The following is a 27,393-nucleotide window of genomic DNA, read 5'->3' as shown; positions in this document are numbered from 1 at the left end:
TTTACCTTTTATTTCTTATTCATTCAAACAGTTTGAGAGTCCCTTTTTCCCATTCTTCCTGCTCCCAGATTAGGTTTGCTACCTCATAAACCTGGTGTTGACCACCAAGACAGGATGTGAGGGAGATTTGCTCAATACCAAAGAAGCTGCTCTGCCCAATCTTCTGCATTTTGTTGTTTTCCCCAATAGAAAGCAACCTGAAATTTAAAAGTTTTATCAAAAAAAAAAAAAAAAAAAAGATAAGGAGCAGAACCATCAGAAAAGACAAATATGTCAGAATATCTTTCAGAAGAGTTAATTGTTAGAAGGAGCTGTATGGTCAAGTTTTCAAAATGTGAAAACAATTTGAAATATAACAAGGTCCTATAGCAAGTAAATTATTTACTTATTCAGCAATTTACTTCTTTTACAGTGCATGCATCTTCCATTTTAAATGTCGCTTTGCTTACACCAACACTATTCTAGCAAATGGCCAATATGTCAGGAAACATCAGCTGGCATGAAAATTTTACTGGTGTACCTTGATTACATATGAAATTCATTACAGTGCAAACAAGCCAGCAGAAAAAGGAATAAAGAAGAATTTGGGGAAAGGCATTATGTATTAGTAGTGAATTTCTTGTGTTCTAAATTTCACTGAAGTTCAATTCTCATGAGTTTTACTTCTTATTAAACAAAATAACTATTCTATAAAGTCTTTTCCCATTAATGTTTAGAGCTAATGTTCCTTAGTGTAATATTTGGTTTCTTTTTTTATCCATGATTAATACAGAACAAATTAGGCAATGGTTCCATAGGTCTTGTTAATTGTTTAGGATATTTTTCTTAATATCATTGGAGAAGGCTCACTTTGTTCATTTAAATCGTAATGACTCTCTATTTATGTAGCCATCCAGAAACCATTATTAAAGTTATAATATTTGCTCAAAATTGCCCAACATGTGAGGTTGGAAAATAATTGTAAAAGAGGCTTGTAGTAGAATGAATTTCTATTCTAAGAAGGAGACAGAATTAAATTAAAATGATTAAGTGCTAGCACTTAAATAAAACTGATGCCCCTGCTAGGCATGAAAGAAAATACTCTGTTTTCAGTAACAAGAATTCAAACCTTGCTGTTGTTTCCTGAAAACTAAAAAAAATTTAAATGAAATAAATAAAAGCCAAAAAATCACCCAAAGAAACAATTACAAAAAACCCCCACAAAAACACAAAACCACAAAAAACTAAATTAAAAAAAATCCCATAATGCTATTCTTGCCTTTTTATTGTTATCAAAAAAATGGACGTGGAAATGATTTTTGATTTTTGAGGTGCTCAATTTACACAAATTAAAACTCCTGATTTTCATGCAGTTTATCCTGTGGGCTAATTAATTACTACTTAGGAAACTGGAAATGAAAACCCTATATAAGCACCATTATTGTGTTCCTAATTATTATTTTGCAACATACTTTGGTTCTTATCTTTGACTTGATTTTGAAGTGGGGCAATAATTGCAACTTGCTTACCGCCTCCTTCAGAATAAGTTTAGAGACTGTGATTTTATCATTTTATGAAGAATAGGATTCTCATGTGACCTTACAGTTGAAAAGGATAAAATTTGAGAAGTCCCATGAAAAATGCTGTCTAGATTACAGATCCCAATGATACATAGAACTCAGCATAAATTGTAAATTCCCTTCTCCTTACTTTTGAAGTATATAATCCAAAATATAGACATTAATGGCCTCAGTGCTAGTGTGGGAAGTTTATTCATAAACTGCTGATTTGTACAACACAAAAGATAACATTTCTGTGGTAGAGCTAACAGATGGCTTAGAATTATCCTAGCTGAAAGCCATTCTAAGAAGGTAATGCTGTAAAATCCTTGCCAACCATTAGCAATCACTTGCAGGTTCCTAGCTCTCTGCTCAGCCATTTAACATGTCAGCCTGTTATGACTTATCTTGCCATTCAGGTGAGAAATCCAGAACAGCATCTCTCTGCTTGCTGTCTATGTTTTGCTGTAATATTCCATAAGTTACTTTAATATTTACTACAAGCTTTCTGTCAAAAGGGAATGTTTCCTAATCAAGTAGCATATGGTAAAAGCTCATTTTATCTTGACATCTCATGCAAAAGATTTCACCTGTAATATGGCACTCAGTACACACATTACCAATTTCTTTTTCCGCCCTTTAAAAATTAATATATGTTTTTGTGAACACAGGTATAATGGCACTCTAGTTTTTCAAGAGAATAAGAGTGTTCCTGGGTTGTGGATTGCCTTCTACTTTGGCTGCATTTCTGACTGCAAGATTGTTTCACACAGGCTGGCCTTCAGTTTGAAGATCTGACTATACTAATTTAATTTTTCTTTTTTGATCTTACAGAAGCTTTTGCTTCTAAGCCTTGTTTCTAAAACATGTATCCAAACTGTTTGCTGCTGCTTCTGTTAGACTGGACCCTACTACTTTCTTATTTGTTTTAGAAATTATTTTGAAAGTTCCTTGCTCTCAGAAGAATGCTCAACACTGGAGTATTGACACCTGCAGGGATTTTGACAAAATCCATTGTTATTTCTGCTTCAATTTTTTCTAATTTCTCTTGAAGTTTTTCTATATATTTTCTGTTCAACTTGGCTACTGCATCCTGCTTTAATGTCACATATCACTGAGTCATTCATAATTTTATTAACTTTCAAGTCTGAACCAGGCTGTAATAAAATAAAATAAAATAAAATAAAATAAAATAAAATAAAATAAAATAAAATAAAATAAAATAAAATAAAATACCCAAAATCCTGACTTGTGGCGTAAGTACTGCAAGAACTCACCACTTCTTCCCAGAAGCAAAAAAAAAAAACCAAACCAAAAAAAACCCCAATAAATGTAATAGCTTGCTTTCTTCATAATTTTTGAGGGAAAGATGCAAATTGTTCAGTAATTCAAAAATTCACAATAAACATGTAAAAAGGCACTAGACTAAAAAGAAAGGAGTCTCATTCGAGAAGGCCAGAGTGAAACTTCTCCTGATTTACATTCACCCGTTACAAATGAGTACAATCCTTTTCATGTGTCAGACACAATTTATGCATTAAGATAACAATTTTGCCACCATCTTTTGTCACAAACCTACTAATTCCAATTCCAAATACACTCTGTGTCCTTTCTTCAACTGCTGTGTTGCCTCTCTAACTTTGAAGAGAAAGTCATTGCATCCTCTTCATCAGTGCTTTTCCTAACTTACCTTTCAATAGGTTGCCTTCAGTATCCTCCTCAAAATCCTTCAGGACAGTTTCTTTGATAGTTAATGTAAGCTTTTCTTTCCAGTGTTCTGAGACTATGAATAATTCCCTTATTTGTGTAAGCTTTCATGCTGCAGAAAATTTATAGACTTAGTTCTGAACTTAGTGAGTCTTTTATTTTGAAGAATTTGAAAATATGGCTTTTGGCATTCTTCTGTCATATTATCCAATAACTGCATCTGAGCCCAGCTGATATAAGCCAAATTTAAGCTGATGTATTTCTAGCAGTATTTTCAAGCCAGTTTTCTTTTTCCTGTCATTTTGACAACATGCCACAAGCCTTTTTTATACCACACCAGATCATGTGTGCAAGAACCCCAAAAAAACAGTCACTAAATTAAGTAAAAGGAATGGAAATTCATGACAATGCTTAATTCACCAGAACTTACCAGTGTAATTGGGAAAAGCAAAACCAAAAGGTATTTTGGGTACAAGGAGAACTACTGATGCTTAACTCAAATGCTAGAAATCATGCTATTAATTATCATGTAGACAGAACTGAATCCTCAGTCACTTTATGAATAACCAGGTTTTTACTTCAGCATTTTTCTGCTATGTGAAAAATACTGGCCAACTATATAATTTTTGTGGTTTCACACAATTAAAGCCATAGCAAGCTATTGGGTTATCTAAACTAATACCTTGTATCTCAGTTTTTTACACTTGATCCAGTTCTACCAGTCTTCAACCTAGAAATTTCTGGTTAACTGAAGGGCAGTTTTGAAAAGTAAGATATCCAAATATAAGATATCTGAAAGCAGCAACTGGCAGAAAGTCATAGTTGCTCATAGAAAGCTGTGGCTTATTCTACTCCTAAGGTACCTGCCTGAAGTTTCCAACTGTTGGTTTTATCTTTCTGTGCTAGAATAAAAGACTCTTTAGTCCCTGAGTAATTTCTGCCTTTTGTAGTACTTGTTTATGGTAATCTAACCAGCTTTTCAGTATTTCATCCAGAAGTCAAATGGATAAAACATCTATAACACTTCTGTTGATAGCATTTGAGAACTGGAGAAATACACAAAATATTTTTATGACACTTTTAAGCTTCCTTCTCTTAATTTTTGGCATCTCTTTAAAGAAATATATCCTTTCAAAATCTGTGTGGTATATCAGCAATGACCTAATTTTCAGGTGCAAGTAAAATGGTCACCCCCACATCTAGGCTATATTTCACTGTTTGTGTAACCAAATATCATATCAATTACGTTTTTTTGCTCAGATGTCCCCTCTGACAGCAGGAGTTGCTCATCCACTACAGGACTGAGATTCCTTCTAGAGCTGCTGCTTCCTACACCATGGTCCCCAAACTCTACCCTGCACGCTTTTTTGTCTGTATTATATCTTTGCATTTTTTGCAATGTCTAACCTTGCTAATTGATCCAGGCATTTCATTACTTTTACTCTGCTACTGCCATCTGGAGAACTGCTAGGCAGTCTTGGGTAGAACTTTTGAATGCTGTAAAGGCACACTGTCAGTTTGAGCTGCTCCTTTAGTGATGGCTGCTTTTTGTGACCAGTCAATCTATTTAACTATATTAATATTGAAAAAATGCTGCATGTCACTAAATCAAACATCTCAAAATATTTCAGTCCTATTATATCTATATAGAAGTATCAGCCAAAGCTGCAATCTTGTTCCAAGAATGGAATCAAACCTGCCCTTTGTTTTCATGCAGCCTTGCTACCTGTAAATCTGTAACATAAAGCTGGAATGGTCTTTGACTATCTACATATTTTTATTTCTTCCTCTAGGTATTGGCAGTTGAGCATCTGGAATTTTCCATGTTTACCACAACACTGTTTTCCTGATATGCGAGAACATAATAAATATTATTATTATTCTGTCAGAACTCTTTACAGATAAAAATTCACAGAATTTTCAGTGCAAGTTAACTAAGCCATAAGTTTTAAAATGTTCATCCCAAGCTGAATTTTCACAGTTTTTGTGTTCAACAGTAAACAGGAGACATTGCCTCCTCATCCTTGAGTGTACTGGCACATCATCTCACTTTTTCTTCAGTTGAGGGAAATAAATTACTGGAAATTACTATGCTTTTCTGCTTTGTCACTGACAATTTTTCTACCTCTAAGGGTTCATGTGAAAACAATGCAAAGAAAATTGAGATAAAATACAAAGGAAAACCAGTAATTTCTATCTTCAAATACTTCTTGGTTCTACTGTGCTATGTTGTATAAAATATTTATTTCGGACTTTTAAGTTACACTGGTTAAATGTTCATTTTGGCAGTGCTTTTTATTTTTAATCTTTTTTTCTAGTTCAATATTTCAATAATATCTTCCTGTTTTGTCTTTTAGATTCCTGTTGCTGTGACACAGATAAGTTCAACCAACCACCCAGTGAAAGTGGGACTTTCAGATGCATTTGTGGTTGTGCACAGGATCCAGCAAATTCCCAGTATGTAGAATTGTAGTGGTGCTAATGGTTTGGAGGCTGAGAAATTAGTATAAGCTGATCCCATCAAGCTTGTGATTAGCTGCACAACAAATCACTTAGCTAATTTCAGCTTGTTAATTCAAGTGTAATTTTATTTGCTTGATAATTCCCAATATGGCTTTTCCTGTCATTGTTTCTTTTGAGCTGATAAATTAAGTAAATAAAATTAAATGGCCAGTCAAATAATGTCAAGTTCAACTCTCAACTGGCTCAATTTGGTTTTCCATGAGATTCTTTATCTGGAACATGCTTTCATATCCATAGTAAAGAAGAAGCAATCTGTTCAGAAAAAAAGTCTGTATCCAAAAATATCCAAGCTAGAAGCTCTTGACACCTTATTCTGTATTTCAAATTCATGTACACATTTTAGTGACAGGAAAAAAGAGGAGATGTAGTTATTAAATAACATCTTGAGCTCACATATTCGTGGCAGCCGTATTGCAGGTGGAATTTAGTTTTGTCTGGCTTGAGTTGTACTTTGCATGGCTTCACTGAAAACAAATAGTAGGAAATAAGTGTGACTTTCTTGATGCTCTAATGTACTGTGTACAGAACCCTTTGAGGCTGTTTAGCCATTAGAGAATATGCTCACTTTTCGAGTCTACTAGGTTTACTTCTATATTTAGAGAAAATTTACTAAGATCAGTTTTTGATGAAGCCCTGATTGCAGGGCACAGATGGAAGGAGCTGTGCTTGAACCAGGCTCCTAGGGCTGACTCCAGGCATACTCTCCCAGAGTGAGCTCTGGCAGACCTGTGGTGCTCACAAGGACTGACCTGATCCAGCCCAGCTTTCAGACAGACAGCAACACTGAAAAATCCAGCGCTATTGACCCCTCTCAGCTCATCCCATCTCCTCATCACATATAAACAGTCTTTAGCACCAGGGAGCATCAATCCCATGTCTTGCATGTCCTGTCCTGGGGAATATGGAAAATTTCAGTGCTGTTTGTGACTTGTGAGCTCAGAGTAGTGTGAAGCACGTAGCATGCCACAATTTCACTTAAGAGACAAGAAATTTCTTTCTGAAGTATGATAGGTAGCTGTGCCTATGTTTGCATGAACATAGGTTTTGAGTGTTTAAGAGCAAATGAAACTAGGCAACAAATTTCAGTAATTTGAGTGATATTTGCAAGTAAATCATCTGAATATTTCTGAATCTTCCATTTCTAAATATGGATTCAGGAGGAAATTAGGTTAATTGACTATGCAAACAGTTTATGAGACTAGTCACAAAGAAATTCTATACAAGAGATGCAACAGGATGATATTTTTTGACAACATGCCTCTATAACAAAGCAACACTAAAGCACTTTTATTAGATTTATGTATTTTGTATGGAAAATATATAGTAGATGTGAGTCTTTATTCAAGTCTGAATGTTTCTTTTTGCAGAAATATTTCAGACAAGCACTTGTTTTACTACCAGTAAATACTATTGGTTTTGCTGAATGCAGAGTGTCTTACTAGGCTTCTGGTTTCAGTATATCTATATTTTTTTTTCCACATGACACTTTCTGCTAACAGAAGTGAGACTATAGTGTGGATAAGGAGTATAAAATGTGCCACTGCTAAAGTAGTTTTGAGAGCATTATTAATGTATTGCTGTTTACAATGCATCACTCTTGCCCCTAACTACCACTTCTGTGGACGGTGGTAATTCATGATTATTTTTGCTAGATTGCAGCTTACACTAGAGCTAATATTAATCAAGGGAACCGTCATTTCACTGTAGATTTTCCTGAAGCTGAATTGTGTGCTCAATGAAATAGGTTTATATTGATGTGTCCAGGCAATATAATAGCACCTTGACAGAGCTGGTGAATAATGTTGGCCCATAGAAAGCCAGTATCAGATGCTCCTAAAATATGCATGTTCTTGAATTCTTGTTTTTCAGAGGTATTAAATCAACTATGGCTCTAGTCAGTTACTGAAAAAATGATATGGTAGGATTGTTATTTTACTGTATTTGTTGGCTTCTTAAGACAATGGAAGAATATAAATTGTTGCTTGTCCCAAGAGAAGGCAAAGTATAACTACTAGTTCTACCTTGCCACTTTATCAAAGATTTTTCCATCAAAAGAACCCAGTCTCCTTTCATGTCCATGGCTAGTTATTAAAAAGAGAAAAAAAGCCAAAAATCTTCCCCCTCAAATAATGCAAATAAACCACCCCAAACTCTACTGGTCCTTGTTTGAGCTCTGTCAGTTGTTTTTGTATATATTGTGATTTGAAAAGGAAAGAGACACTAAGAGCAACGCAAGCCTGTTTGAGCAAATATATCCCCTCAATTTTTAAAAATGCTGAAAATCTTTGGTGCCTTCTGTATGCTCAGTATTCTAAAATGTCAGTATAATGGACCTAGTTTATTAAAATAATTCCAGAAGATTTAAAGCTATCTATTTATCAGATTTTTTTTTCAGATATACTGTCCAAAATGTTGGTAATAACTTTTTTAATACTTCTGAAAGATGAGTTCAAAAGCCAGGCAAACCTATTTCATTCTGGGAAGAGAAAACATGCTTTTTGATCAGCCATTTCATTTCAAAAGTGCATTTTAATCAGTTCTGTAAAGTCTTGAAGAGCCAAGGGCTAAAAGGAAAGATTTTTCTGAACTTTTTTTAGAAGGAGGAACTTGAAAATATTATACCTATTTTTGTTAATATACTTCTTCATAGAAAGTCTTTGCAGTAATACCCCTTTTATCTGCCCCTAAAAGCACACAGGCACATACACTTGTTCACCTTATCTTTTAAGAGTTAAAACATGGAGATAGGAGATTTTTGGCAAGTGGCTTTATATCTGTTTGGTTTTTTGTTGTGTTTTTTTTTTTTTTAATAAATATTTCCTTGATCTGCTACTACCTCTTGCTTATAGACCATGTCTTTATATTCCACCTATAATTATATTATTGCAGATTAGCAACTATTTTATATCTAGATATAGATATGCCTGTATATACTCTAGAGGTGTTTAGTTAAGGGAAGTAAATTTCTGTTTGACACCAAGGTTAACCTGATGATTCTGAGATTTTTATGACAAAATGGCAAACTAGGTCCTTTGATTAATTTCAGAGGAAAAGTTTTAGCTCTTTCCAGGTAATTCAAATGAAGTTCCAGGCTCTGGAACTCTGGTTCTGATGTGTAAGTAAGAGTGACCATCCTGATTTCTTCTTCTTCAGATGTGTTGAACACTTGCACACCAACTATTTTTCCTCTTGTAACAAACACAGTGAGAGTTTCATGGATGTCTTCCAGCTAGAAACATGACTGGTGATGACAAAGCTGGGAGCTTTACATTTTCCTCCAGCAAGACTTTTTTAAACATCTTCACTACTTCAGGACCTTTGTTCCTTGCCCACCTTCTCCAAACAGCTCCCCTTCATTTCTTGTTTATTTCTCTGCCATCCTTGTTATTCTGTTCTTGGTCCTTCTTTCGCTTGCCTGTGGTGTCCTTTGCTCTCCCTTCTGCAGACTCCGAAGAGATCCCTTTACCTTGATGACCGTCTTTCTTTCCCTCTGTTTTTTCTCTCATTCAGGGTTAGTGTGTTTCTCTCCCTTGTTTCAGAGCTCTTCCCTATTGTCTTTCAATTAGCTTTTTGTTGTGCAAGAAGAAGAAATGAAAAAGCATTTCCTGCAACCCACTTTTGTATTTTAGTAATGAAAACCCCACCAGAGAGCCTTCCCATATTGTGTTTGTTTTCCACAAAATCATGAAATACACTGGGAAATGAGAGAGTGCCAGATTCAGGGGATCTACACAAGTGAATTACAGTCTTGCACAAAGAGAAAATGGGTTGTAGGTCTGTCTCCACAATGAGACATACTTCTCTGTGATTTTGGCATCTACTGTATTAGATGCAGCTCTTTTAGGAAATCCATGCCTTGACAACTTAACATTTAATCACATTGAAATTATTCAACAACACTGTGTACAGAAATGAAATTGTAGCTGAGCTGTGTGTTAGTAATATTCCAGTTTCAGTGCAATTAGTGTCACTCAATATGTAGTGTAACTCAAGCATATAATTGAGTGACAACTCTGCATGTTGTAAATGTTTGCTCAGGATGTCTCACCACTTTGTTTACAGCAGTGAAGCCCCTGAAAGAACATGAAGGGTAAAAGACCACTAGCCATTTATGCTCTGATATCTATTATATAAAAGTGCAGCACCACTTGGGAAATCAAGTCTGATTTCCTGCTGCCTTACTGGCAGTGTTATCATTTACCTCTGTGCAAAATGGGCCCCAAAGTTATCACTCTAAAATCATAGTATTTATTCTCCTTTTCACTAGTGTAACTAATCCCACAGAGCCAGCTGCTCCAGCCATGAATGTTTGTCTGCTGGTCCAGAAAGGTTTATCCAGGTAGCTGGGTTCCTTGCACTAGATATCTGATTCAGGAGCATGCTGTTGATCTTTTGTAGCATGACAATACTGCCAGGACTGGTACAAGTTGGTCAAAATTTAAAATATTCTCATAACGGCCACTGACAGATCTCAGAGTGAGGCGGTTTGATGCGGGGTGGGATTAGGAAATAAAGCAAGTTTTTCACACCTAGATCCTGTACTAAGGGTTTTTAGCTGGCAACAGGTATTGGGGCAAACCTGGAAGGACATGGAGAGTTTCAAAGTAAATCATCTGTGGTAGGTGCAGAGCATTGCGGCAGAACATCTCTTAGTACATTGTTCATAAAGATGTTTTCAGAGCCTACTTCAATGGTTTGCTTGTTCACAGATTTGAGGTGCAGCTCCCAGGTTTAAAAGGATATTTTTAGTAATTTTTGTGAGAATGATAAAATTAATACAATTAGAGAATCTGAATTGTTATCTAGATTTAGATGTGTGTTATATTCAGAGGAGCAATTGCAGAGGGGTTTGGATTACAGGCATTAGTTTTTAGTCCCAGTGTCAGTGCCTCAAAAATTAATTAGTAAATATTGATAAGTTTAGCAATATAAAGCTGTTAAAGAACAGACACTTTGACATCCTAATTCCTTTACCTTTTGTGGTGACAGCAATCAGATATACCAGGCTGACAGGTTTTATTCAGCTAGTAATGTCAAACAACGTCTCTGTCAAGCAAAGTCAGTAGCTGTATAATACAGCAGCTGTGCCCCTCCCTTCTCTATGCCTTATATTTTCCACAGATTGCTTGCAGCTTGTTGGATATGTGTCATAAATTGTTTACTTCAAATTGACTTCTGCATAATCAAATGAACCCTCTTACCATTTGTGTTTTCTCTATCAGCAAGACTTAAAAGTGAAAGTACAGCTGCATGAATACATATGGTCTTGTTTAGCAGTTATTTCTGGGTATATGGCCAATCCAAATTCCCTTGAAATCTTCCACTGGAAAAAGTCTTTATTTGTGTGAACATATAATTTCCAAACTCAGAATGACTTCTCCAGTATTTTCACCTTTCACTGTATTGCAGTTTTTAACTGAGGAATGGTGTATGAGGAAAAGCAGTGATTATGTAATGGAAAAGATACAGAGAGATTATGCATTTGTCAGCCACATATTTTGAATAGTTTGTTATGAACTACTGACCCTTCAGACATGTTAAGAAATCATTGGTGCTCTCCTGGTACTGCTCCCTCCCCAGAGTACTCTCCCTATTGAGTACCTTTAGTCAACTCTTCCAGTTCTGTTTCAAAGAATACTTATATATAGAATTATTAAATTTAATACTACTGTGATAAAACTATATAGAATTATTTTGTCACAGCAGAGTCTTGCACATCTATAATTTACCAATTTGTTGCTTAATCCCCTGAAAGAATTCTTTCAAATGGCCTTCTGACCCCCATGTTATCTTTCTCAGTCAATGAGGAATGTGTTCTCACCTCAGGTAGCTGGTGTTTTCTTCAGGTTTTTCTGCTGGGACTGTACCTTTGGCCTGTGTTCAAAGATAGCACAAGTACATGCCATGAAAACAAACCAAAAAACAATCTGAATCATACTGTGAATTAAACTAAGTGTAAAAAAATATAGTCAGTTATTAAAGAATATATTAAACTTTATAGCATTTCGTAAAAAGTGTTTTTGAGAAACCCAGACTTGTGGAAATGTAAAATATTTTCATGACTAGGAAAAGAACATACACATATTTACTGAAATTCAGAACCAGAAATGGTATTTCAAAAGCATAGAAAAGTCCTTTTCCTTTCTTCTTTTTCCTGCTAGACCTGATGTAACATTTCTTTGTAGCAAAATACCTGCACATGATGCTTGAATATTGATCTGTTACTGCATCAAATTATTTAACTAGTTCTTGTCATGTTAAGGTCTGCACTGAGGCATACATGAGCTCATAAGCTCTTTGTGATTGTGCACTAGTTCTTTTTTGTTAAAGAGATAAATAGACAGCATAAGACAAAGAACAAATTCCACCTGAGGGAAATTGCAATGTCTGTGCTGGGTTGAAGCAGGAGTGTGTGAAGAGGTCAGGGGGAAAGCATGAGGGAAGAGTATTCATTTTCCTGTTCATCCTGTTGAGTTTAGGGTTTTTTAGCCAACTTTGTTAAGAGAAACCAGCTCACAATTCAAAATAGGGAGAGAAAAGTGCATTTTGAAGATCTAAGCATGGTAAGTTTCTGTCATACTTTCAAAATAATCAAGCCCTGCATGTTTTTCTAGCCTGGTCAGGCAGATAAATTTGAATGCTCACGATTCCAGCCACCTGTCTGCAAGAATATACAAAGATGTTAGAAGGTGACTATGCAAATACCTCTCTGTGCTTAGTTTCTTACATTAGATAGATGCCTCATATGCAAACTTACCACCTGTGGTTGACACAGTTATCTTTGTGAAGAAAAAGATCAAATTTGAGTCTCTCAGGCAATGGGATTTAATGGAATAAACAGTCATGCTGAAATATGCATGATTAGATTTTTTTTTAATACAACATGCTTAATTCTCTTAAAAGTAGTGTTTTTCAGAAATTTCATGCACTGGGTGAGGTAAAAGTATCTATGCCCTGAATCTCTGATTCTTACTGAGTCTTTGGAAAGCCAGAAGCTCCTTATTTCTTGTAAGCCCTGTGAGGAATCTGTAAGGAGAGATTCAGCATTAACAGGATTATAGTGTACTAGTCTGTACCAGTACAAATGAGATGCAGTTCAAATAAAGTGTTGACACCCAGAATTTTAATTTATGTATTCACATTCACCTGGTTTTTTTTGGTTTTTTTTTTTTTTTTGACAGAATGTTAAAGATTTCTGTGGAAACAAATTAAATTACAGCCTTCAGCATTGGCAGGAGCTCATTTTAAAGGCATTTTACAATCTCTTTGATTGGGCTTTTAGGAGACTGACCATCCTGTGAGCATAAACCTCTTGCAGCTGGCAAGAGATTGTCCCCATCCCCACAGATAATTAGCTTGGTCTTGAAAACATTTTCTCTCCAGTAGATCTGAAGGACAGAGTTAAGGCATTTATTGGGGTAAACTTTGGCACGTGCCCATATCTGTCTTTTAGCTAGTCAGAATGACTTTGTAGGTAGCACATAAAACTAGCTCAATATAGGTTCATTTCATACTGAAAGAGAATTCTGCTACCAGGAGGGGTGAACTCATAGCAAAACTTCAAATAAATTGCAAGAAGTGGTTGGAAATGGTGCTGATTTGGAGCTAAACAGAAATATTACTATCTGAAAGTGAGATACTGCCTACTTGTCCCTGAGATGAGGTAAGAGAAGGCAGAGAAGCTGCTTCCTCAAGCAACAAGGTGTGCTCTAATCCATACGGGGCTGGCAGCATAGAAGACATCCAAAGTCTGAGTTTGTGACTGTCAACAAGTCCCTTTTCTTCTGTTACATGTAGACTAAGACTGGTCCTTGGCATGGATAATCTGTTAGTCCTTTGTATGTAACCTTTAATTCCTCTCTGGAATGACTGCAGAGGGTCAGTGATTGTGTTTAGCTCTGATTTCAGTTAGTTTAACAGACCTTCAAAAAGAACATAAATATTAAACCAGCGCCCCAGAAAGCTGTCATTTTTATGTCAGATTGGAATATAGGTTGTTCTTTTGATTTTCAAATATACAAGCTTGCCAGTCTATATTTCAACTGTATATATAGAATCTGGAATTTTCAGAGCACATTACAGGATATTGTTCTGGCAAGTAGTGTGTGATTTTTTAATGTTTATCTTGTGCTTGGGTCTTACAGTTGCTTGTGAGTTCAAAGCCCTTCAGAACAGTACATTGACTATATTGAATTTCTGCTTTGAGAAACAGGTGCAGTCAGCCTGTGTAAAGATTATGCACTATGGCTGTTTAGGAAGATTGTCTTCTCTAATATGCTACAATATCAAAATATACTCTAGTACCACTTAGATGTGAGCCATCTTGTAGCTAACAAATTTGATTAAGCAATTAAGTTTTGTTTGCCCATTTTGGCAAGAACTGACAAAGTGAGCATATAAAGCATTTCTCTCAAATCTATAAGGTGAGAAAAATGTCTTAGGAAAGCAAGGGTGTATTTGAAATTCACCTTAAAATGTCTGACAGTATACTCTCTAGAATTTCTGCCCAGATCATTGACTAAGATGCTTGAGAGCACACTCAGGATTTTCATCATTCTTTTCCAGGAGAAGTTCCTTTTCTGTCAGTTCTGAGGGTTTCTCCACTGAAAAATTCTCCATCTATCTTTACTTGTTATTTTGTGATATTCAAAGTTAAAAATATATTCTTGAGAAAAATAGTTGCCATATGTGTATCTAAGGAACAGTGTGCATTTAGTACATCCACTATTTTTCACAATCTGAAGACTGCAAAATAAGAAAATATTTTTCTTATTTTTTTCTTTCCTGTCAGATGTCCGCAGAAGAACAATTTATGAATACCACAGGGTGGAGCTACAGATGTCAAAGATTACCAATCTCTCAGCTGTTGAAATGATACCACTTCCAAGTAAGTAAAACATTACATAAGCAGGAGCCAGATCTTGAAATCATCTATCTCCCTCTCCCTCCCAGCAACACATATACAATTTCAAATATTTTGTTTTATCTGTGGACTTGGAATCACAAACAGATTCATTTATCCTCTCCTAGATTCCCGAATGGATGATGCATTATCCAGTCCATTCTCGTGTGTCTCAAGTTAGTTTATAGATACATAGCTCCCAGTAGGTTTTGAATGAAATTTGTACCAAATAATTTTTTCAGAAGAATGATTATATTGCCTTTAAATACATTTCCTCAAGAAAAAAAGAAAGAACAGTTTTCATGCTTGCAATGCAAACATGAATTCTTCTGTGTACTGTGCATCACATCACGAAGGCATATCCCCAAACAAATGGCTTCAAATATTTTGCAGTTCATCAGGCTCTTTTTTCAAAGGTAAAACTACATTGCTTAGAAATCTTGGGGTTTAAAATGCCAGCTGTACTATTGTAAAAATAGTAGAAACATCTATTTTTCCTTTTCTTAAATTCAGGTTTAGTTCTTGCACGTTTATATGTCAGTCTCATTATCTGCTTATGTCTGAGTGTTAGCAGCACCAAAGAACAGCCAGAGAAGAAAGAGATTTAAGGAAATACTTAATATTGAGCAAAAAGATAAAAATTTAGGAACAAAGCTGAATGAACAGGTGTGGAAGTAGGAATGCATTTACAAATGGAATACAAATGGAATACCACAGATCAAATGTACTTTTGTGTACACAATTGTGCAAAGCATTATAACAGGCTGGGTTCAGGGTCTTATTTTAGATATGGTTGAACCTGTTGACTTCCTAAATATGTATTATCAGAAAATATATTCTTCTTTTGTGTTTTTTATGTGAAACATATATGAGACTAAAGAAATAATTTATGTTTATCTACATCCCAGCTTGTCTCCAGTTTACCAGCTGTGGTCCCTGTGTCACTGCCCAGATTGGTTTCAACTGCAGCTGGTGCAGTAAACTCCAAAGGTAGAGAAAATAATTTCTTTCCTTTTTATGTGTGTGGATATGGAGCTGTGCTCAAAGGCTATCCAAAACCATTGCCTGCAGGTTATTCAGCATTAAAAGTTGTTACATTTGTGTTTATATATATGCATTCACATGAACATAAATCTCAAGTGTGATCACTGGCAGCTCATCATTGTCTCATTTCACTTCAACAATTAGGCAAGAATAGTCAAAATAGTTGACTCAGGAGTTAAGCCCTTGTTCTTTTTTCTTCAGTCATACTTTAAAATCCTTTTGAAGTAGAAAAAGAAGGAGATGTCATAATAAAAATCATATTTTCTCCCTACATCATTGGCTTCATCAAAAATAATTTAACCCCATGCAGATGCAAGGTGTTAATATAGCTGTAAAAACTTCCTTGTTAGCAGCAGGGAGACCAACACCTCCAAAAAGTCAAGAGTCCTTTCCTTTTTAACCTGTCATTGCACTTGGTGGGTGCATTGGGTCTCCTCAGGCTCTCAGTGACACAAGGGACCAGGACAGCCAAGTCCATGGCAGGAGTGATTCAGACTGTGGAGCAGCTGAAGCACAGCCAGCAAAATGGAAACTCTGCAACTGCAGCTTCTCAAAAAGTTTTTCACTCACTGACCTTCACTGACCATAATGATGAATTTCATGCCACTTCTCTGAAACAAAATGCAGTATCATAATGGACATTCATTGTTGCTGTGCTCTCCAGCTCTAGTGACTGGGTTTAGAAATACTTTGTATGAAACTGATGTACACTGAAACAAGAAAAAGTAATTAACATTCTAAAATAGTGCAATATTTTGACACCATGTTGAAGAACTGGTAAATAGCTGAAGAACAAAGCACAGAATTAGAAATTTTGGGTCATTTTTTATAATGTTTTCTTAAGCTGCAACTCCTGTAGTAAGTCACTTAAACATAGAAAACATATTGAAGAGTAGCATTACTTCTAGAAAACTGTTCCAAGCAAGCATGAACAGTTCTTGGTTGCTTTAGCCAAATCCTTTCTTTCAGCATTGCTTCATTCTCCTTCCATCAATAGATGCTGTAGCACTGAATTTCTGTTGGCTTTGGTTTGAGCTGGGTCTGTTGCTTTGTGGCCAGTGTTCTCCTTTTTGTTTGGATAAACTCCCTTACATTGTAAAATCCAGACTTCGTGTAAAGAGCAGGTGCAGAAACTTTCAGATCCTTTTTGTTTTCCTCTAGTTTGCAAACACCTGAGTTTCCTGAGTTCTGACATTGCTGAGAAATATATTTTGCTCACTGAGGAACAAATTCACTGTGGAGAACTGTTTTATCCTTCTGCAGAAGCAGAACCAGTCATGTAGCCACACTGTGTTTCCTTCTGCTCATTTGGGAGCATTTGTGGCTGTTCCCTCACAGCTGGCAAGGTGTAATTTACTGCTGAAAAACAAACAGTCTGAACACATTTATTTCTATTCAATTAAAGTTTGAATGAAGAAAAAGTTGATTTTTTTTTGCATGTGGAGATCAAAGATGAGCCTGCTGTGAAGTAGTCCTGTACTGTTTCCCAAAAACAGCTGTCTCCACTCTGCAGCATGGCTGTGCTTTTGAGAAGATGCAGCAGGTACATTGAGTAGCTTTATTGCTATTAATTAGGCCATTACTGACAGTAGTGAGACTGTCACTTCATACAGGTTGTCTTTGGGCATTGTTTGACCACCAGCAAAAGCAGGAACTGGAGAAGATTCAATAGAAAAAGAATGGATACTGAAAAGGGAACTAAGAATACACTTCTACTTAGGAATTTCAGTAGTATTAAAAAAGTCATACCATACAATTTTTATATGTCAGAATGAACAGTATTCATTCAGGTTTTAGAAAATGGAGAATTTTGTATAGAGTCATAAAATAGCTCAAAATGGAAAATCCAGACTTACCTCCCACTCAAAGCAAGGCCAGCTGTTAGATCAGGCTGGTTTTTTTCAGGACTCTCTTCATCTAGGACTTGACCACAGAGGCTGTGGTCCAGTCCCCCAGAACACCTTTTACAGGATTTTACACCTAATCTGCTAGTTTCCTGTTTCCTCTGGAAACATGGCTTTGGTGGGTGTCTTCTTCAGGCCTCTTTGTCTTTCTTGGCCACTCATCTCTAGTTTCTGAAATGAGCAGCTTCAACTATTTCATCTCTGTGGAGAAAGAGATCTGAAATAATAAATGGTTAAATATTTTGTGAAAAGAGGCAACTTGCTTTCCAAAATGTGAAAACTGAATATTTATTTGCTTACACTGCAGATTATTGGGATGAGGAATCATTCTGTCTCAGCTTTGAAAATTTTCTGCCAGTTTTGCATACACTCTCAGGACTTGTAGTCTAGTGCCTCTCTTCCTTTACCCTTCACTTTCTCAGCATGACTAATCATTTTCAAGAAATAAAAAATTAAAAAATCTTATTCCATTCTCAGTGGCAATGTCTAGTTCAAAGAAGAGTGCTCAGAATCATTTGCTTCAGTACCCCACTATGGGTTTTTTCCCCTCAGAAATAAATTTGCTCTGTTAAAATGTTCTTTTTGCATGTGATTAGGAAGCATTTCCTCAACAAGAAAATCTAATAGCCTGGCTAAAAATCATAAAGGATGGAAAGTTGTTGATTCCTACCTCACAGTCCTTCAGCTTTTTCTGTATGTCACTGCTCTTCACTCACCAGTCTTGTAAATCAGTGGAGACTTTTATCTCCTGTTATGATATACATTGCTCTGCTTCCCTAGGATAAAATCAGACTAAAAAACCAAGGGCAAAGAATTCCATGAAGTATTAACTTAGACATTTCAGAAGTGCCTAAAGGATAAAGAAATTAATATTTACAGTCCACTTTCAAATGTGTGCTCATAGGGTTTTTTGAAGTAGGAGGAATGCTTAGGAACAATGCCTGAGTAATGCTTCTCAGTTGCAAATCTGACTGGACACACTGGTCCAAGAAATGAAGAGCCAAGACTGCCTCTCCTGTCTGTTGGCAAATCCCAGAGTGGGGAAGCCAATTAGCCTTTGTTGCAAAAGCCTGAAGAAGGCTTGAACTGGCAGTGGTGGATTTTCAATGTACCAATAATCTCCCAACAAACCTAGCGCTCAGATTTGTGCAGAGGGAGGATTTTTGTTTGCTTCTGAGGGCACTGGTGGGTAGTGAGGCTCAGATATGCCTGGAACACACAGAGATGTTTTTCTGTGGTGCCACAGTAGTACTGTGGTGCTCTAAAGTGAGATATTCTCAAGCAGACAGATTTCCATGTGGTTAACAAGCCTATACATATCCATTGGAAAACACAACTTTTTTTCTCAGGTACTTATTACCCCATTTAGCCAGAGAAATGTTACTACCAGGAGCACCATCTTGCATCTAATTTCTTTCCTTGCATTAGATTTAATCCATATATTGAATCATTCACACAGCAAAGTGCAGTTTTGGGGGAAAACCTCCAAAACTTTATGTAAAACCTTTAACTGCACAAAGAAAACTGACCAGTGTGACCATTGCAGAAAACTTTACTCCCCCCTGTGGGCAATCTCTGTTGGAATGAAAATTGCTTTATCCTACAGCAGTAGGTTGTTTCCTACCTGTAACCTCAACCCAGCTGCTGTGGAAGCTGTGCAATGGTTGGAGAGGCAGGTTCATTTTGGATGTGACTGAGGGCCAAATCTTCCATTCCTGCACTCTCTACAAGCTTAAATCACCATTAGCTCCTTCATAGGGGGTCATAAAACCATCCTGTCTGAAATCCAATATGATGTGTGTCACACTACTTTACCATGACTGAAGCATCATTTTCCTTTGACTTCAGCAGATGGAGGATCCCCCTAGGAGCTAATTTCTGTTGGAACTATGTATATTTCATAACTGTTTCATGAGTAAAACTCTTCAAAGGAGATTAACTATAAATATGTAAGCTGAGATGGTATTCTAACTTTCTCCAGCACAAGTATCCATGCCTATAGAATGCCTAAAACACTTTAGCATCTGTCCCATGGAGGTCTCCAGTGGCTGAAACGTGGATCATTTGCCTTTCATTATCTCTAACTTCCTGACATGTAAAAACTGGGAGAATTCATTAGTGTTAGATTTGTTTACATCATCTTCTTATGCATCTGAAAATGTTTATATACTCTAGGCACTTGGTATAGCCTGCACATTAGAGATGTCATTTTCTAGAAAAGTTTTTGACAGTTTTAAGACCACCTTGCTGTTATTCTATAGCTTCAGTTTGTAAAACCTGCTTGCATATACTGAAATAGTGGGTTCCCTTGAAAATATTTGAAGTTGATTGTCCAATAATTAAAGATTCCTTAGATACTGATGCTTTTATTTTTATTAACTTCAGGAAAATCTCACATTTGGGCAGTGAAATGAAACTGATATTTCAGAGCACATTCTTTCAGTCTGTGCATCCTGAGACTTGGGCTATCAATGTCTCGTGCTTCACTTCATCAATACAGGACAAAAGCAGCTCCCAGTACCTGCAACATCAGTCAGGCTTGGTGTGGTACCATCACTCCTACATTGAAGATAAGGGAACTGGAGGGCTGCAGTACTAAGGGCAGGAGCTGTAAACAGTTTAGATTATAGCTTTACTCGGCTGTCACTGTTGGAACATATATTCCAATTTTTAATCCTCAAAACTGTCTGCCTTATGCCAAGGGTACCCAAAAGGCTAACAGCTGGATCCACAAGGATGCTTTGCTGGCAGACTCACTTGGGTTTTCAAGGGAAGTTACGCAGAATAGGAGAGAAGTACTAAAAGTAGCTTTTTACCAAATTCTCTACATAAGTGTCCAGAACCACAAAATTTTTAAGACTCCCAACACTTTGTATGAGAAAAAAATCTTCAGATGAGTCTAAACAGGGCTGAGCAGTGAAATGCCCCATGGGAGCCCCACGAAGCTTCTCTACTCAGTAAGGGTGACACTGCCCTGACAGAGAACCCCCAGAGGCGCAGGACATAAGTGAACATTGATCCTCTGAAAACATGTCAAGAAGAATGGCCCATTAGTTGTGGAGGTGTGTGAGCCTGGGCACTTTCTTGCATGTCTCCAGCTCAGACCAGCTCCATTCCCCTCAGCCACTGGCTGCCTGGAGACCCAGGATTAGCTCCTGGCACTGCTCTCCAGACAGCCCTGCTGGGGACTTCCCTTGGTCTGAAAAAATAAGTGACATTTTGCACTCTTATCCTTAAAAGTCTCTGTTTTCCAGAGTATGTTTTGAGTAATGTGGTTTGAAATCATACCAGTTTATGAGTGCCGTGATGAGGCAGGGCACTCCATGGGCTTTAGGGAGTCATACTGCCCTTGTGTGTATGCACAGCTCCCAAAGCGTCTTATACTCTTAAAGCAATTCTGAGGTAAAAAAAATTGAAATAATCCCATTTGTGGTGTATTTCACTTCAATGCATAGTCCTGTGTGCCAGCAATAGCTCTAGTTATAGCTGGGGTTTATGGAATGTGTTCTGCGCAAAGTGAAAAATCAGAAATGTGTCTGGGAATAGCAGCAATAATGTGATTTAAGGCTTGATACTTCTAATCTTTTATTATGATAATCACTATTCCCATCTAAGCTCGTAATAAAGAAACAATTTGTTTTGCATTCCATGCTGATTAGCTGGAAAGCAGGGAAGGAAGACTCTTTAGGCACCTGCATTTTTTAAGAAAACATGTTATATTTGAAATATGAAGTGACAGTTTTCCATGGTGCCCTTATAGTAACTGAGAAAAAAGAATTCCTATTACTTGTGGTCTGAACTTCTGGAAAAGTTTGAAATGTCTTGTTCATTCTTCTTCCTTTAGAAGGAAATTGGTTAATTTTCGTTTGGTTAATTTTCAAATGTGAGTTCATGTCTGGAAATTTTTAGAATCAGGTAGAAGAAAAGGATAATGTTTTTTGTTTGTTGATGTTTATATCCCAATTGGCAAGACCTGATCTCATTTTAAAAAGTGTTTACTCAAACATTATAGTATTTATAAGTAACATTTTTATGTAACCTAAAATATTTATCAGCTGAGCAAAACTCCTTCCCTACAGAATTTATAAAACCATAAACATAATTACTATGCTATCTGACTAGAGAAGCCTCTGGATTTATGAAAGCAAATAATTAAATCCAAATAAGAAACACATAGCTTATTGTTTGATATCTACATTTTCCTCAGCTTTTACACCACAACAAGGGTTGTAGATTCCACTAAAGAGCAGGGAAAGGCAAACCACACTATCCCTCAGCTTGGTGTCATCTGCAAACCTGCTGAGGGTGCCCTCAGTCCCATTATCTGTGCCATTGATGAAGACATTGAGCAGCGCTGGTCCCAGCACAGTCCCTTGAGGAATCTCTTGTCACCAATCTCTGCTGTGACATTGATCCTTTGGCCACTACTTTATGGATGCAAACATCTCACCAGTTCCTCATCCACCACACCATCCAACCACCAAATCTGAATGTCTCCAGTTTAGAGAGGGGTGTTGTGAGCAACTGTGCCAGAGGCCTTACAGAATTCCAGATAGGCGACATCCACTGAGCTTGCCTTCTCCACTGATGTTAGCACTCCATCATAAAGGTTGGTTCAAAGTGCTCACTTTTAAATACTTCCTTATTTTAACTACTTGAAGTTTTAAGGATTGTGGGTTTAGTTTTGGTTTTGGATTTTTTGGTTGCTTTAGGAATATTTCATAGTTCAGTCACAAATTAAAAGATGGGAGGAGGACTGGCTGGTTTATACTCAGGCTTTTTTTATCCAAACACTATTTAACTGACAGTAGTGTGCTGTTATTATTAAATTGGTTGCAGTACCTTAGCTATTGAAATACAAACACAAAAAAAAGGCATTTCTATGCATTAAGTAAACCACCAGAGGGAGCATATATAATCCAATCAATGTAATAGTTTCATATACAAATTACAAGGAAAATCTCCTTTTAGGTGCTTTTGAAGGGCTAGAGGTTTAATACATAGTGTGTTCTGTTAAATATATTTCATTCTACCAATGTGTCTGACTTCATGAATTTTCTGATCATACCCCTGCTTCAGACAAAGCAAAAGAAATGTGCCCAGATTCTGGATGTTTGTGTGATGCCACTACAGCTGGAGGGGTTTTCTGTGAAAATATAGCTGAGTCCTAACACACAGGTCTTAACAATCAGATTGTTCAATTAGGTCACATTTATTCTAAGATAACTGAAAAGTAATGGAAGTAATGGTTTTCTAACTTTCATACAGTTTCTTTTCCAATTATGAAGCAGCATATAGCAGAGAATCAGAAAGTATGGCCCTTTGTCAGAGTTTGTTCTAAAATGCAGCATATTTTTCTTTTATTTCAAAAGCTGTATTGAGAGAGCAATTGATCTTTCTATTCAAGTGCAACAAATGTATCAGGAATGAATGTGTAAATTTGTCAGCCCTGATGCATTACTGATACGAGCAATACAATAAGTAGATCTGTACTTTCTTGAGCAGAAAATTGCTCCACACCCAACTTCTTCAAATATTTTCCAAGGTCTTGCTTTTAATTTGACAAGCTAATTTGCCCTCATGCACTGCAAGAAACTGTTAGGAAATTAGCATTCAATAATTAAGAATTTTGTATGCATGGTAAGCCTGATGGGACTAAAGCAAGAAAAGACAGTGGCACAAAAGTGTTTAATGAACAAAGCATTTTCTCAAATCAGAATGAGCTCAGTGAGGGTATTGTTTGATGAAAAAAGCCTCACAAGATTGTAGTAATAGATATTCTCAAGTGGGATGACAGTTCTGTAAGAAGAGAGCATTAACCTCAGTGATGCTGTAGGTACACTTAAAAGTAATGGTAAATAGTAATGGTACACTTTAAAAATTGTAATAATGGTACATACCACTAAAATGTACATAACAGTACATTGGAAAGTACTGTTAAGGAATGTAGGTGATCCTGAGCTCACAAAATGTTTTTGTTGAAGGTTAGCCTGCAGCCAGAGGAATTTGCAATTCACTGAGAATCTCACATGGATAAATAGCAGATTACTAGCCTTTCTACATTTTTTTGTAAATTGGTGGAATTTGATAGTAGCTGGAGTCAGTCAAATTGTTGTGGAATTTCTGTAATTCCCTCCAGCACAAATTGTCTTGAATAATTCCTATGATAATCCTAATAAACCTAAAAAGCTCAGTCTCTGAGCAGAAACCCAGTGAACATGCACCAGCCTTCAGGGGCTTCATACAAGTCAGTGCAAGACCAGCCCATTCATTCCCCAAGCTTCTTTTCTCCCCACATTGTTCTGCAGCAGCTCCATAAAATTCTCAGCAGCTCCATAAAATTACCCTGATCCTAACATTAATAGATTTGATATCTAACTAAGGGAATTTGAATCTTGCTTTCACACAAGAAATAGCCAGTCTTCTTGCAGTCCCATCATTAGTCACATACATGCATACCTTGCTTTGTTTTTCTGCATAACTCAGAACAGCATGAGGACAGCAGTTATGCTTATAATTGATGCAAATTTTTAAGTTCAAGACTGGGTCATAGAACTTTAAATTATTTCTAGAAAAGGAGCAGAAGATTGCTACAATTCTCATTAATATGAAATTCTAGTATTTGTTACAATATGTTCTATTATATCCTGAACCTGAAGATGGGGAAACATTTTGAAGATTTTTAATCTAGGTGTAAACACAGTGATCAATTTAAGACACCTCACTCACACTGTTAATATTCTAGATAAGTGTTTCTTACCATATCATTTGCTTTTCCAAATTTGAGATTGTTTTCACTAACTAGATGTTCACAATAACATCCTTTGCCAGAGTTGTTGCTGTGTCTTCTGGAGCTGAGAAACTCTGTTCATTAATCACTGTGCAGGTTTCTGTGATATCCAATTTTGCAACACAGCTTGGACAAGACATCACAGTTAATATGGAAAGGATCACTGCCTGGACTGTTCTAAGACCTTCCTGTGAAGTCTCTCTCTTGTACTGTTTATTACCAGATATATGAAATTCCTAAGGTGTTTTCTGTAAATTCAGGATGTAGCTACCAAAGATACAGAGGACAATTAAACACTTAAATCTCATTGAGGGGAGGGATAGAAGACATACATCTGTTATATATACCTTAGGTAATACTTAATTTTGCTGAATAATTTGGAAAGAAGATGACAACATCTGTATTTCATTTCCATGTTTAAATTCACAGATGCACCTAAGACACCAAAATGACAGTAGGTGTAATATAATAGCTTGAAAAATAGGTATAATATCTTGAAAATTAGTTTCTTTTCTTTAGAAACTTTTGCCACAATTCTTTTAAATACTAGTAATATTTTATTCTTCATTTATTGCATTAGAACAATAAGAAAAAGCCCACCTCAGTCTTTAATGAACCATTTATATCTAGAACTGCACTTTCTGTGCCAGTCATAAGTCTTTCAAATCACAAGAGAGCTTAGTACAGATTTAATTCCTCATTGTTTGTTTATCCTGAGGGTGATAGCCATTCCAGTGGGTAGAGAGGTATTTACTCTGGGATTAAACTTCAGGTTTTTTCTGACAGAAGTATGGCACATTCAGTCCCATTGCAGCCCAAAATTCTTTTCAGTTTGGTTTCCTTTTCATCTGTTCATAGCCACGTTTGAATTCAGAAAAATTCCTATTTGATTGCAGACAGGTGACACTCACCCTTGAAAGGGTTCCACAGATGCTTTATGATGTTATTTATACATACACTAGACATTTCAAGAAACTTGACTCAGGCTTGTAGTCATCATTTTGTGTGTGATAGGCTGTCTCTCTCTCTTGTGGGTTCCTACACAAGACATTATAGACTTTCTGATTCCCAAATAAATGCCTCAAATGGTCATCTTCCATAATTATTGGAATTTAATTGTATAATACAAAGAATGCAAGGAACATTCAAATTCAAATTTCAAATAAAACAGACTTTTCTGATAACAAATTAAAATGCATAGCAACACTGTATTAAATAAATTCTAATACAAAGTGGTTAGTAAGATAACTTTCATAATACATGATGTGAAATGTGAAATACAGGTAGATTATGAATAGATGAATACATAACACAAATGAGAAAAATTAGAAAAACTTTGGTTTGTTACTTGGACACAAGACTGCTTAAAAAAAGCTGAGAGGGAGGTTACCACATAAGGCAAAAACTTTACCTGCTTTACCTGCATTCAGAGAAAGAGCTTCAAGAAGGTTTTGACATCTTCAGATAGGAACATTGCTGTATGAACCCATGTTCAAAGACAGAGGAATGCAGTCAGGGTCACAAACTTCTCATTGGTTGCCTCACTATAATGTGTTGTACCAAAAAACAATGAGATAATTTAACATCATGTCTACAGCATCATTTCTGCTCTACTTAGGTTATCTTCTTGATGCTCAGGCTGTTTCTTCCATTTCCTGTTGTGTGTAAAGTCCCAAATTATATCTTTTCCACACCTCTGAAATTTGCCACCTTTTCCTTAACTAGCATTAATTTGCAAGTGTTATCTTTATTTGCTAAACTACTGATATTTTTATCCAGTTCTTTCTTTGTTGACTATTATGTATAGTTCTTTATACTATTTCGTGCTAACTACTATTCCTGTGCTACTGAAAGAGTCCTAAGTGAGCTGACCATCTTCCACTAATGGAAACAGTGGATTCTAAATTAGCTCAGGGTCGCTTCTCTAACCATGTATGGCAGGATATATATTTTGACTTTGGACATATTAGAACTTCAAAGTTCTAATATGAAAGTTAAAGGGAATAAAACCCAAACATAATTTGGTTCTTAGTTTCTCAAGAGCTCTTAGGCCCCACAACAGCAGTTTCTGAGCCAAATATGTAAGTGAACTTCCCCTGATGAAACTAACTAGTTTTTCTAGTTAGATTTCTGAATGAATTTGTAATCAAAAAAGGAGAGGATAGTACTATAACAGGATAGTTCCATTATCCAGCATTGCTCATTTGGTAATGCTTTTATGCATTGCTACACATGGAACAGTGATGCTGCTATTTTGCACTGTATCTTATCTTCTCTTTCAATGGCCTGAAATAAATCAACTGTACTGCTTACAACAGATGAACAAATTGGACATTTTTTTCTGTCCCAAAAATGGTGTATTAGAAGTTGCACAAATTTGGCCAACCCCAGTTTTATGAGTTTAGGATAATTTTTTTTTATAGAAAAGATCTATAAACGGATTAGTAAAAATAATGATTGTGTAGTAGGTTCATTCTGTCTCATAGACCCTCTCAGTAGAATAATTTAGTGAGGAACAAGGTACTAGATTTCTTTACTTTCATGTCTGAGATAAACTTAATTTATAGTTCCAAACTACAAATTACCAGAGAATGGTAAGAAATTACTTGCTGGGTGACTTTTATCAAATATTTGAATGTTCATGAATCTATATTTCAGAAGCCATATACCACCTACCCATTGTAGCCTAAATTGTTGACCTAGATAAAATTTTCTTAACCGATCTCCTTCTTTCCTTATTTCAAGTATTAAAAAAAAAAATGTGAAATAACAGAAACTGAGACCAAAGCATTTCAGGAATGTCAAAACTCAGGACACATCTGTGGAAACAGGCAGCCCAGATTATCACACCTGACTCTAGGATAATTTTTAGGATGAACATTAATCTCCTATTTTGGAAGTATTAGATTTTTTCCTTTCATATAAGCTTCCAACCCACTGCATTACCATGGAGGAATCTATCTTCCACCATTTTTTTATGATCAC

At 36.2% G+C, this 27,393-nt stretch overlaps 1 protein-coding gene across 1 annotated transcript in view; it reads left to right on the top strand.

The window, feature by feature from the left end:
* The window catches only part of PLXDC2 (plexin domain containing 2), a 259,049-nt gene that overhangs the window by 193,179 nt on the left and 38,477 nt on the right, over window positions 1-27,393 (top strand). The window contains exons 7-9 of the mRNA XM_064704157.1: window positions 5,603-5,702; window positions 14,560-14,655; window positions 15,579-15,660. Coding sequence (XP_064560227.1) covers window positions 5,603-5,702; window positions 14,560-14,655; window positions 15,579-15,660 — 278 coding nt within the window. The remainder of the gene's footprint in view (window positions 1-5,602; window positions 5,703-14,559; window positions 14,656-15,578; window positions 15,661-27,393) is intronic.

The sequence above is a fragment of the Zonotrichia leucophrys genome, chromosome 2, assembly GCF_028769735.1.
Source record: "Zonotrichia leucophrys gambelii isolate GWCS_2022_RI chromosome 2, RI_Zleu_2.0, whole genome shotgun sequence".
NCBI classification, from domain to species: domain Eukaryota; kingdom Metazoa; phylum Chordata; class Aves; order Passeriformes; family Passerellidae; genus Zonotrichia; species Zonotrichia leucophrys.
Note: the sequence above shows the minus strand (reverse complement) of the source record. Positions and strands in the feature narration are given on the sequence as shown.